This window comes from Trachurus trachurus (assembly GCF_905171665.1).
Source record: "Trachurus trachurus genome assembly, chromosome: 1".
NCBI lineage: Eukaryota > Metazoa > Chordata > Actinopteri > Carangiformes > Carangidae > Trachurus > Trachurus trachurus.
The window spans coordinates 4275603-4288046 of NC_139891.1; the positions used below are offsets into that span (position 1 = coordinate 4275603).

A 12444-nucleotide genomic window follows, 5' to 3' on the forward strand; every position below is an offset into this window, starting at 1 on the left:
TGTGTGTTTTGGGGGGACAGCAATGAAGAACTATACGGCAGGAGTTGGACACGAAAGTGACTCGTGACGTCACACTAGCCATTCCCATTACTCCGCCATGTCATGTTGTTTTGTCCATCTCCATTGGTAACCATCCATGAATTCTTATTTTTATAAGTTATCGCCTGGAGCTGAATATTTTGTTGGATAAAATGGAAGATACCTCTGTTTCTCTCTCTTTCTCTTTTAAATAATCTGGAGAAATGGAAATGTTTGGCTCAGTTGTGTCGGCGACGCGGTAATTGATTTAGTTCGGGAAAGTCCGCAACTGTGATAAAACATAACGTTAGCTCAGAGTTCACTCATCTGGAACTAGAAAATCCTTTGTTGCTAGGTCGTTACTAAGGGTTGGACTATTTGCTGTAGAGGTGAACTAGGTTCCATTACACAGTCTACTGACGTGACTAATTGACCTATGGCTAAGCCCCGCCCCCTCCACTCACTCGGACAAACAGTCAACATTCGGTGACAGTTGCTATGGCAACAGCTGTCACAGTAAGAGACATATCACAGGAGGCAATTGATGATTTTTGGAGACAGAAAGATTAAATATCATCTCGAAGTCACCAGAACTTAACTTAGCTTTACTGCTATGGCTGTCGGTTGCCGCGAAACGCCGATAGCGACGGGGTAATTTCTGTTGGCCTGTCTATGGAGTTTTACATTATACGTTAGCATTAAGCTAGCGGACTTTATGCTTAGTTGTGATGCTGGCTAACATCTAAACATCTCTGACAATATGTTGCCTCAAATACGTTGTTGACTTAACTTAGAACAGATGTAGACATCCTTGTTAATTTTATCCACGTTTAGTTGGTGTTGTTGTGGTCTACCGCATAACTTCATCTAGAGCAGACACTTCTCTCGGTTGAGATGTGTCTTGGGAAAAGGTAAAAAAAAATCCACCCCGTCGCCCAGGGCCGGCCCGTGGCATAAGCAGTATAGGCAAATGCTAAGGGCGCCGTCCATCCAGGGGGCACCAGCGCCACAAATGGGAAAGAAAAAAAAGTGTAACTTTAACTAACTAGTTGGTACTATTATTTCTTAATACAAAAAATAATCCCACGTTAATTTAAATGCAAAGCAATACCTATTAAAAAGTAATAATATAATATGTTACAACAAACATTACTTACTAAGTCGTTTGGACCGAAACACGGGTCTGTCAGTCACTCTGCTCTGCTCTGAGCCGAGGAGAAAACATTTATCGTATCCTACAGTTTTTATCCAATGAGGAGAGAGAACGGCATGCAGGGCTGTGTGTGCAGCCAAGGGACGCCGTGAATGTGGCGACGTAGGGACGAGGACTGTTATGGTGCGTTCAAGGAAACTCGTAGACTCGTGTTTTTCCGTCCTGTGAAGTTGTATCAGTTTGATCTGGTACGAGTTCACGGGTCGGAAGTTACGAGTGGCCGTTATAGTGACTTTCACAGGTAAAACAGGTCGGAAAAACACGAGTGGGTTGCCTGGAACGCTACAAAGTCGTAAGTTGTGACTTGAAGCTGTAATTTACGATTTCAAAAGCCTGCCTCGAACGCAGCATTAGCGAAAACGACCGGTGTAGGTACCAGATTGGCTCGGCTGCCAGATCGGCTCGGGGTCCTGCGCTTGCAGATGACGTCACGCATGTCACAAATCGTGATTGGTTGAAGCTCGGAAAGTTGGAGGAAACCATGGAAACACAAAATGTTTGTAGTACTGCTGAACAATGTTTAATAAAGTTAGAAAAGTTCGGCTCGTGTCTATGCTCGTGGCTAGCACGAAGCTAACGCTACACGGACGGACGGACACACACACACACACACAAACACACACCGTACTACCCTTGTTCTTCGTGTATAATCATTTATGTGTGTGTGTGTGTGTTAGTGTTGCTGTCTGTGTTACTGTTAGCTCCGTGTTAGCACTAGCCCAACGTTAGCAGCGCTTAGCAAACACCGCTCTCCGACGATAATATAATACATCCATGCACCAACCACGAGCCAATTTTGCCGAACAGCAGCACTAACACACACACACACATAAATGATTATACACGAAGAACAAGGGTAGTACGGTGTGTGTTTGTGTGTGTGTGTGTGTGTCCGTCTGTAGCGTTAGCTTCGTGCTAGCCACGAGCATAGACACGAGCCGAACTTTTCTAACTTTATTAAACATTGTTCAGCAGTACTACAAACATTTTGTGTTTCCATGGTTTCCTCCAACTTTCCGAGCTTCAACCAATCACGATTTGTGACATGCGTGACGTCATCTGCAAGCGCAGGACCCCGAGCCAATCTGGTACCTACACCGGATCGCTTACTTCTGCTTTAATACCAAACATGCAAATTCAGTCACGCAGCCATCACGCATGAATCCACGCAGAGGAAACAGGAAATGAAACGCACCGAGCATCCGCTAAATTTCAAAATAAAACACAATGGATAAACTCTCGATTGTAAATCATCACTTTATCAACATTAGTGACAGCCGCGGCACAAACCACGAGTTAATACGGTTAATACACACTCAAACCGAAGCAACAATAATGTTAACTGTACTCAACAAGCTAGTATTACAAGGTTTACAACAGATATGACAGACAACCTGGGCTGTGTGTGTGTGTGTGTGTGTGTGTGTGTGTGCGCGCGCGTGTGTGTGTGTGTGTGTGTAAGAAAGAGAGAGAGAGAGAGAATGTCTGTAACCTGTTAGCTGCTAGCTGTTAGCTACCGTAGCTCAGGCGTCGGTCTCCCGTCAGGTAAAAGCTGCCGTTTATTCCTCAAATGAAGCTCATTAAGTTGTTGAGCCTCTCCGGTACAGTTATCCATCACTGCTGTTGAATTAGCCGCTAAACTGCTGGACGCTAAAACCGAGGGGCCGTCTGTGTGTTTACAATTCACGAAAGCAACGTGAACTTACGTGCCGCTCACACTCAGTAGAGTTACGCAATGAATGAGGCAGCGTAGCCTCAGCCACACACACACCGTACGGGCAGAAGAGGCAGAGGAGCTCTGTCTGTGCCTCACCTCTGAAACTACAACGAGACGGCGAGTGACTTCTACGGCCGCTTTATAGCCTGTGGTTGATTTTTAAAATGTGAAGTAATCAGCTAAGTAATCTCCGTTTTTATCAAATGTACCGGTAATCTGATTACGGTTTTTTTTTTCTGTACTTGTAACGGACTACAGTTACCCCTTTTTGTATCCTGATTACGTAACGCCGTTACATGTAGTCCGTTACTCCCCAAGCCTGCATATTAATAACATATAACGCTCATTATGCTTCCAGCCTGTCTAGCCTCTACCTGGTGTTTTTACTAAACTTAACCAACTCCTTTCTTCATTGCCTGAACCTAACCAAAGCAAAATGTACTTCTTTTTTTTCCTCTCAGTCTGCTGTCAGCAGGAGCGGCGGCTGCAGCAGGCTCGCACCCTTTTTCTTTTACTCTGTAGGCTACTCTGGGAGGGGAGGCTTTGATTATCAGTTTACACATCTTGATCAGCATTTATGATGGTTGTGCGCGATCTGACATGATCTGGCTCCTTTCTGGGCCGCGTGTGTGTGATGCGTTTCTGAGAGCTCTCTCTCTTTCAGTAATTCTCTTATTTTGCTCTCTCTCACAGAGAGGGTGAAGACATGAAAAAAATCAGTCTCTCTCCAGCCAAATGTCTCAAATGTAAAATAAAAGAAGCTAAATATTGACTTAAAGCAGAAGTGAGTGATATATTTGTGTTAATATAAGTCTTAAATAGTTATATCTTCCGACAGCAATCACTTACATAGAGTGTTTGGACTGAAACACGGGTCTGTCAGTCCCTCTGCTCTGCTCTGAGCCGAAGAGAAAACATTTATCGTATCCTACAGTTTTTATCCAATGAGGAGAGAGAACGGCATGCGGGGCTGTGTGTGCAGCCAAGGAACGCCGTGAATGTGGAGACGTAGCGACGAGGACTGTTATGGTGCGTTCAAGGAAACTCGTATTTTTCCGACCGTGAAGTGGTACCAGTTCGATCTGGTACGAGTTCACCGGTCGGAAGTTACGAGTGGCCGTTATAGTGACTTTCACAGGTAAAACAGGTCGGAAAAACACGAGTGGGTTGCCTGGAACGCTACAAAGTCGTAAGTTGTGACTTGAAGCTGTAATTTACGATTTCAAAAGCCTGCCTGGAACGCAGCATTAGCGAAAACGACCGGATCACTCACTTCTGCTTTAACATTACATTTCAAACTGCATGAGATGTGTGTAGCCCTAAATGAGAAATTAGCTTTTTTTTCCAAACAAAATATCAACTAAACAGACAAAAAACACAAAATTTACAATGTTTAACCTATATAATGTGCCCTCCATGTGTCACTGTGCTGCTGTTTGAGAGGTTAAAAAAAAACCTAGAGTTTGGAGAAATTTGAAGAAATTTTTCATTTTGGGCCAAAATGTAACCCGCGGGGTTGACGTTTCTTTCAAAAATGGCCTGTGTGGTTTTTGGTCATTTTCTCCAAACCATCGGCCCGATTTCAACTGAACCTGCTGCGTTGGACTCCCCTCGGACCCCCAGATGATATATCCGAGTTTGGAGAAATTTTAATATTTGGTCAAAAAAAAAAAAAAAAGGTCAAAAAAAAAACTTTAACCCACGGAGTGGTTCTTTTTTTCAAAATGGCCTGAGCGGTTTTTGGTAATTTTCTCCAAAACCACCGGCCCGATTTCAACCAAACCTTCTGCGTTGGACTCCCCTCAGACCCCCGGATGATATATCCGAGTTTGGAGAAATTTTAGGTCAAAAAAAAAAAATGGTAAAAAAAAAAAACTTTAAAGGGACAACGAGGAGTTTTGGAAAAGCGAAGCGTTTTCACACTACATTTATGAGCCTCCGCGCGCACCGTAAAATTCTTTTGACCGGCGCAAGACGGACTCATGTTTTCATTCATCAAGAATTAAAGTCAGAGGTTCAAAGAGGTTCACATACCGTCGTAGTTCTGACCATAAACGGCGATTCAGCTGCGTTATTCTCATGACTCGTTGCGAAACCGAAAGTAAAAAACGCTGGTCGGCTCAACCAGCATCTCCGCCACCACTAATAATAACAAAATAATAGAGACAGAACGATATATTTATCGAAAATGGGCCCATTAACAAGTGTGGGTAGCGGAGATTCATCCACATTAACGTGAGACTTTTTTATAACCGAATAGAAACTCCTCGTTGTCCCTTTAACCCGCAGAGTGGCTCTTTTTTTCAAAATGGCCTGAGCGGTTTTTGGTCATTTTCTCCAAAACCACCAGCCCGATTTCAACCAAACCTTCTGCGTTGGACTCCCCTCGGACCCCCAGATGATATATCCGAGTTTGGAGAAATCTTAATTTTTGGTCAAAAAAAAAATATTTTTGGTCAAAAAAAAAACTTTAACCCGCGGAGTGGCTCTTTTTTTCAAAATGGCCTGAGCGGTTTTTGGTCATTTTCTCCAAAACCACCGGCCCGATTTCAACCAAACCTTCTGCGTTGGACTCCCCTCGGACCCCCAGATGATATAAGTCTTAAATAGTTATATCTTCAGACAACAATCACTTATATAGAGTGTTTGGTCTGAAACACGGGTCACTCAGTCACCCTGCTCTGTTGTAAGCCGAGGAGAAAACTTTCCTTGTATCCTACAACCTGCAGTGTGAGATTTTAGAAGCCGCCTACATTTCCAGCTGCCAACCTCAGCTTCCACACTTGCAATCCCAAATTCTGCCTACAACTTCTAAAGGGTTGTGACTTAAATATAGCATTTCTTACTTTTAAACACACACCCACATGCAGTAAAGGGATTTTTTAGTGCAGCTGCTCCAGTGGTATTTTTAGGAGATGAATTGGCTCACGATTCAACACATCACACAGAGTGGAGACATCATGCACAGCTTCACTTGGCTCTTTGAAGTGCAGATACATGTTCTGTGATGTCTTAAATGTGCGTGATGACTTTGTATTACAAACTGGATGTGGACTGCCTTCTTCAAGGGGAGTGATTGTGAATTGATGTATTTGTCTACACACTGGATTTGTTTCCTGAATAATCTTTGCAGAAAGGTTTCTGTGGATCATTGAGTCCTTGCTTGTGTTTTGCTCTATGTAGCTCCATTGTTGTGTATGAGTGGCATTTCTAGGTCCTGGGTGTTGGATGATTTGTGTTTTGTCAAGACGCAGCATATTTGCCCAGTGCAACATAAAGAACAGCAGACTGAAGAAAGACGAGTTCAATGACCAGACAGTAGCAGAAAATGTGCATTGATGTATTCGCCACTTTGTGCAAATCACGTTACAGACATTCATGTTACGCTGCCATATAACAGTGACAGTGGTATAATCATAAGAGCATCTTAGAAAGAAAATACCAGTGCTTATTCACATTTGGTTATTTACAAGATCAAAATATTATCATTGAACAATATTAAAGCACACACCTGAACACGTTAAGTGTTGACAACTTAGTTATTTAGTTAAGTTTCACAGCCAGAGGAAATGGTCACAGCATGAACATGGTGACAGCTCTTTGAACTATATTGAAACTGGATCAGTTGCCAGGGATTGAAATCTTGCTCATGAGACAGAGACTGCAACCCTCCAGTCAAATATAACAGGGTTTAGTGTCATTAATATAGCATAATCCCTATATAGATGAAATGTTACCAGTTAAAGTCACAGTGATGTATGACAGTGATATTCTCTCTGTATTCAGCGGAATTTGAAATTTGAGGAAATCCTGAAAGCGAGAACACATGAAATGTTGCTGCTGATCTAAAAACCAAGCATTCCAGAAAAAAAAACCCAGTCCTACCACATGGTCTGCTGCTGCACTGGACTTGAGATTGGTTTTGTTAACCGTTGCTTTCAGTGTCAAGAATCAGAAGTGAAACTCTGCACTAAAACTGTTATTTCCTTCTATGCGTATATCAAAATTCTAGAAAACACTGAAAATACATTAGGTTTGACAAAATACGTACCTTTTAAACTGTACTTTTACATGCATCAAATGATCATACAATTCATATATCACAATGCCCAGACAAAATCAGCGCGGATAAAGTGCAAAATCACAACCTCCAACAGTAAAGTCTATACTGCAGAATAGCTATTGCAGTATTAAATGGCTTATTATGATATGCTTATTCAAAATTAGTTACCCATGAGTTTGGAGACTCATCTTTCACCTTTTAAATTACCTAACAATCCTCCAGAACCCTGCACTAGTTAAATACATGACATTATTATACGCAGTGGATGTGCCAAACCAAATAGCACTGATAATGGGATGGAGATGTGGAGAGAAAGTCACAATGAGAGTCCTTTGGGGCTTTCCAGCATGAAATACAGAGGCCAAGCAAGCTTTGTGGGTGTATGCGGGTAATTTACATAAACAACCGGAGGGCTTTTATCAGAGTTGTTGCTTGATTCTAAACAGAAAATGGATTCAGTTTTTCATGAAGCAGGCATCACTGTTGAACAGTCATCAGTAAGTAACTGCTCAGGCAAAATGTTCACTACATTCAAACGAATGCTTAAATCTATAAATCTAGTCATGATCTAACAGCAGCTCATTCAATTACTCCCTTACAGTGCCACATTGGACAATGACCTCTGATCGTCTGAGCTCATACGTAACAACACCAGCTCTCCCTCTGCACTCATCATCAGTGTATTTACATATTAGAATTAAGACTGTGTGTGCTGATCTGTGCAGATCAAAAATAATGCACTGTTAATATCGTCACTCTGTGACAAAATATCCTTAACTGTGGAAGCTTCATCGAGGTCTCTTAGCTCCCCTCTGATTTCATGACCAGTCTGCTGATAAAGAGGCAATCAGAAAAATTTCAGCAAAAATAACTATTACAGTTTGTTTTTAAGATATTCACATACAAATACAAATACATTATATAGCTTCCATCAAATCCACTCAGAGTGATATGTGATGTCTTTAATATTTCTCTCCTTTTCTTCTTAGGCAACATAAAATTCCTCACAAATGTGTCTTCTTCAAGTCGTGTCCCGTATTACCATAGCCGGCGTCCAGTGTAGTTGATTGGAGCTGTGGGCATCTATGAGAGAGAGACAGAACACTGCAGTCACCTTGTTTTAAGGGGACTAAAAGAGAGTGAAATACACAGAGTGAATATTTTTGGCCATACTTACTGTACCACCGTTCATGACCAGTGCCATCTCAGTGGGTTGGTAGACATGACCTCTAAAGGCAATGCCAGGACGGGCGTTCCCATGGCTGCCATGGTATGTTCCACTTCGCAGAGCTGGCAAACCAAGCACGGAAAAGCACAACACACAAATTACAAGTAGCCTACATCATTTTCTTTCACCAATTTAGAGACCCATCACATTTATAATGAATCTCTACAGTGGATTTTAATCATTATTGTATGTGAGACCTTTTGACTGGACACTGTAGATGTCTGTGCACTGTGCTTTTGACCTCTTTTTTTTTAGCTTGGTTGGCTCAGCTTTAGCTCTCCATGTTGATGTAGACTGGAGATCTCACACAACACAGCAGCAAAGTAGGACAGTGTTATTTTCTGTTCTGGAAGCAGCTGGGTCTGTAGCTTGGATCACCATGAACCTTGAATCAATCACTAGCAGCTACACTTTAACACTTTATTAGAGAAAATCTAATGTTCCAAAGATGCAGGCATGTAGACATTAAACGTTTGAGATAAAAGTGAGCTACAACTCTAAAAGCATTGAGCCACCAAACTTAAAACAATGTGTGGTCATTGAAAAAGCTAAATAGAATATATGAAATAGTCTACAGCTTACAATCAGTTCTGCTTTTCAATTTTGTATGACTTTTCCATCACTCCTCTGGTTCCTGTTTCTGACGGGCAGATGGACATTGATACTGTAAGATTTTGAAAAGAAAAAATAGGATTTCTCTGAAGCAATTAATTTGATGGTAAAAGTGATATGAACACTCCAGGAGAGTTAGCCTACATGTTATGAGATCCTGAATGGGGGAAACAAGTCCAGAACCAGAGGCCTATCCTGTTTTTCAAAACTATTCCCAGCTCAGCTCCACTGAAGCTTCAGCTTACTGATGGGTAACTGTAGGCTAACTGAAAACACCCATGTGGGTGTGTTGTGCCTTTAATTCATTCATTCATTGTTTGATTCATTCATTCACCACACATAAGTTTATGCAGTGAGCAGTAGATTGAGCTTTTCAACCCATGTCCATTTGTGTCACCACTAACCACTTTAGTGTTGTACAGCTGTTAATTGTTGTAGTGCAGTGCATTGTGGGATTGTTAGCAAAAGTAGTACGTGTGCTGTAGACGCTGCATTCAGTGCTAAAGTTGTATAGAGCACTATATAGTGAAAATGAGCACATTAAATACAGGGTGCTGTCTAGTGAATAGGTAGAGAGGCTGTAGCCTATTCGTTTTGCTCAGGTCTCAAGTGGAAATAACAGGATATTGGCACATTGAATTTCACTTTATTTCCCAATATAGGGGATGCCAACTGCAAAGATTTCATCATTATGAGCTGACTGAGTGAGCGGATTGGGACCACAAGCAGGAACAACAAACAGGTGCTGTAATGAGGTGCACTGTATATTCTCTGCTTGTTTTTTGTGTGTGTTTTTTTTATATAACATAACATAACAGCAGTGAGTCATGGATATGTGACATATAAGACAGTGTGACAGAGGAACTGACTCAGTAATGTAAGTCAGACAACATCTAGATGTTTGCTAACATTATAGCCAAGAGAAGTGCAAGTGGATTCATATTTCTTCCTTTAGAAATCACATTTTATAAGGAAAAATCTAGTTATCCCTTCATGATTTATTTTCAGAGATAATTCCCGTCTATGATACTTATCGACACATTATTCACTCCACTGCAGAGATTGTAGAGACGAGAGGCTGAAACATGACTTACAGCACACCATTCATTATGACAAGTAATAATGGATCCTTTAAAACACAACAACCACAACAACAACAACAACCCTATTGTGAGATGTCTCCTCCTCAGTCAGTTGTGCAAAAACTAACAAATATCATCAATCATCTGCTAACTTGTGAAACACCCTTCATGATTCCTATCCGCCACTGCCTCCATTCTTTGTTTGTCCTGCTCCCTCACAGCTCAGCTCCGCATCTGTGCATTTGGCTTCAACTAAACATGGAGAGAAGTAGAGTGAGTGAAATGACTCATAGATCTGTAGAGACGCCTGTTGGATAATCAGGCATTTCATGAGGTTTAATTGGATTTTGGACTGTGTACAGTAGCTATAGAAGTGAGCCACACTTTGCTGTAAACAAAACATACATGGAGCTGTGGCGATGTGGTGATATGGTAGACAACTTGCAAATTGAACAGCATATTGATATCAGTGAATTTTTTTTAAGCTTCAATAAATAAGTAAAAAAGATAATTTTGTTTGAAGTATAGTTTTTACGAACAGTTTGCGACATGATATGAGGCTCATGTCATTTGTTTTATAGATGATATAATAACATATTTGATATTGGGTAACTTATGTGATATCATGATACTTAAAAATGCCCAAATGCAATACTTTTTTTTGTTTAATTAAGTAATTATGTAAGTAAATATTCATTTCATATTCATTATAGTTGTGGGCTCAACATTTTGGTCCTCAAAGAGCAGATCAAGGCATAGTGGACCTCTGTTTTTTGGACCCTCAGTATACAGTGGGGGAGAATAAGTATTTGATCTCCTGCTGAATTTTACCCTTATTTCACTTGATCAAATGTAAAATAATGTATAACCTTGATGATATTATTTCTGGATGTTTTGTTGAAATTCTGTCTCTTTCTGTTAAAATAAACGTAGGCTACCATATAGACCGTCCATTTCTTTGTGGAAGAGCAAACTTACAAAATCAGCAGGGGGTCAAATACTTGTTTTCCCCACTATATAAAGTTAAACAAGACACACAAACACCCACGCACACACATACAAAGATGCCTACTTGCACTGTGCTCCTCCATAGAAAAGGCCTGGTTCTCTGGGAAGGGTCGGTGAGAGTGTCCGGGGAGCTCATCCCCGAAATGTGGAGGAGGGGACGTGTGACTGGTGTCGAAGAAATCTTGTGTGTTGGACTCTGGAGGTTTCCGGAGACACAGGTGCGCCTCTGGGATAGCGTGGAACAGCAGCAGGATCCAGCCCTGAATGACCAGAGCCACTGCTAGTGCAGGCTCATCCAGCACTTTTACATCCTTCTTCCCTCCTCCTCCTCCTCCTCCTCCTCCTCCTAACCTTTCCCCTCTCCCCTTCCTCAGTGCCTGGCTGCCGTAGAGATAGAACCCCAGCCAGGCCACCCACAGCAACGCTGATGCCAGACTGGACAGGAAAAGCCAAACGGCATTACACTTCCATCTCCGTTTTTCACTCTCTCCTTCTCTGTCGTCTTCACTCCCACCTCCTCCATCTGCCCCAAACTCCCCTCCACAGAGCACTACCCCCAGAGAAAGCCCCATGGCTATGAGGAGCAGCCCCAGAGTGTAGCTGCATGTCAGAGCAAAGTCCAAAGGAGGATATTCGCAGGCTGGGTGACCCTCCCTGACAACAGTCAGCAGGACCCACTCAGCGGAGATGATCCCCTGCACCAAGGCCAAGGCCAGGCCGAGCGCTGCCAGGGAGCTGCCCGAGGGGCTGGTCCTCCCGGCCACCAGCCTCCGGAGCCTCACGCCCTGCACCAGCAGGCTGGAGAAGCAGAGAGCGAAGAGGGGCCCCCAGAAGGCCCTGCGGACCACACAGAGCGCCTGGTTCTTCCCCACCAGGAACGCCAGGGAGATGGTGAAAAGGCCGAGGAGCGTGCCAAGGAGCAGGAGGAGAGGCCCCACGCCGGAGCGCCTGGCAGGGTCGGAGACGGAGCGCAGCTTGACGAGCAGGAGCACGGCGAGGATCAGGGAGGTGAGACCGCCGCTGCAGGCCACGGCCTCCAGGACCACTCCCCACACCGACTCCAGGTCACACAGCACTCTGTACGGAGGGTCCACATCCACGCTGCACCCCCGAGGAGGAGCAGAGGGGTGGGAGCAACCACAGCCAACCAGTGACAGGAGGCAGATGATTATGGGGCACACAGCCATCTTAGAGAGACAGAGAAAAAAAGATGTACGGATGATGAACAGGTGTTTAACCCCTTCTGTTGTCCTTCTGGGTCAAATTGACCCAGTCTGTTCCCTTCCTCCATCCTTCCTTTCTCCCCTCCTTCTTTCCACAATCCTTTTTCCTTTCCTTTGTCCTTACTTCTTTTTCCTTCCTCTTTTGATCCAATTGACCTGATCTCTTCCCTCCCTCCATCTTTCTTTCCATCCTTTTTCCCTTCCTTCTGTGGCAAGGTGAAGAGGATGATCAATGATCAATTGGAGGCATAGTGACAGGACCTGTCAACTGTCCCACTTC

The 12444-nt window shown here is 43.0% G+C and overlaps 1 protein-coding gene across 1 annotated transcript; it reads right to left on the reverse strand.

The window, feature by feature from the left end:
* Nucleotides 1–8049: 8049 nt before the first annotated feature.
* gprc5bb (G protein-coupled receptor, class C, group 5, member Bb) lies at nucleotides 8050–12128 on the reverse strand (the record flags this gene model as incomplete). Its single annotated transcript, XM_083974876.1, has 3 exons — nucleotides 8050–8094; nucleotides 8189–8301; nucleotides 11006–12128. 3 exons carry the CDS (start codon nucleotides 12126–12128, stop codon nucleotides 8050–8052), a joined length of 1281 nt encoding a protein of 426 aa, XP_083831002.1.
* Nucleotides 12129–12444: the final 316 nt, after the last annotated feature.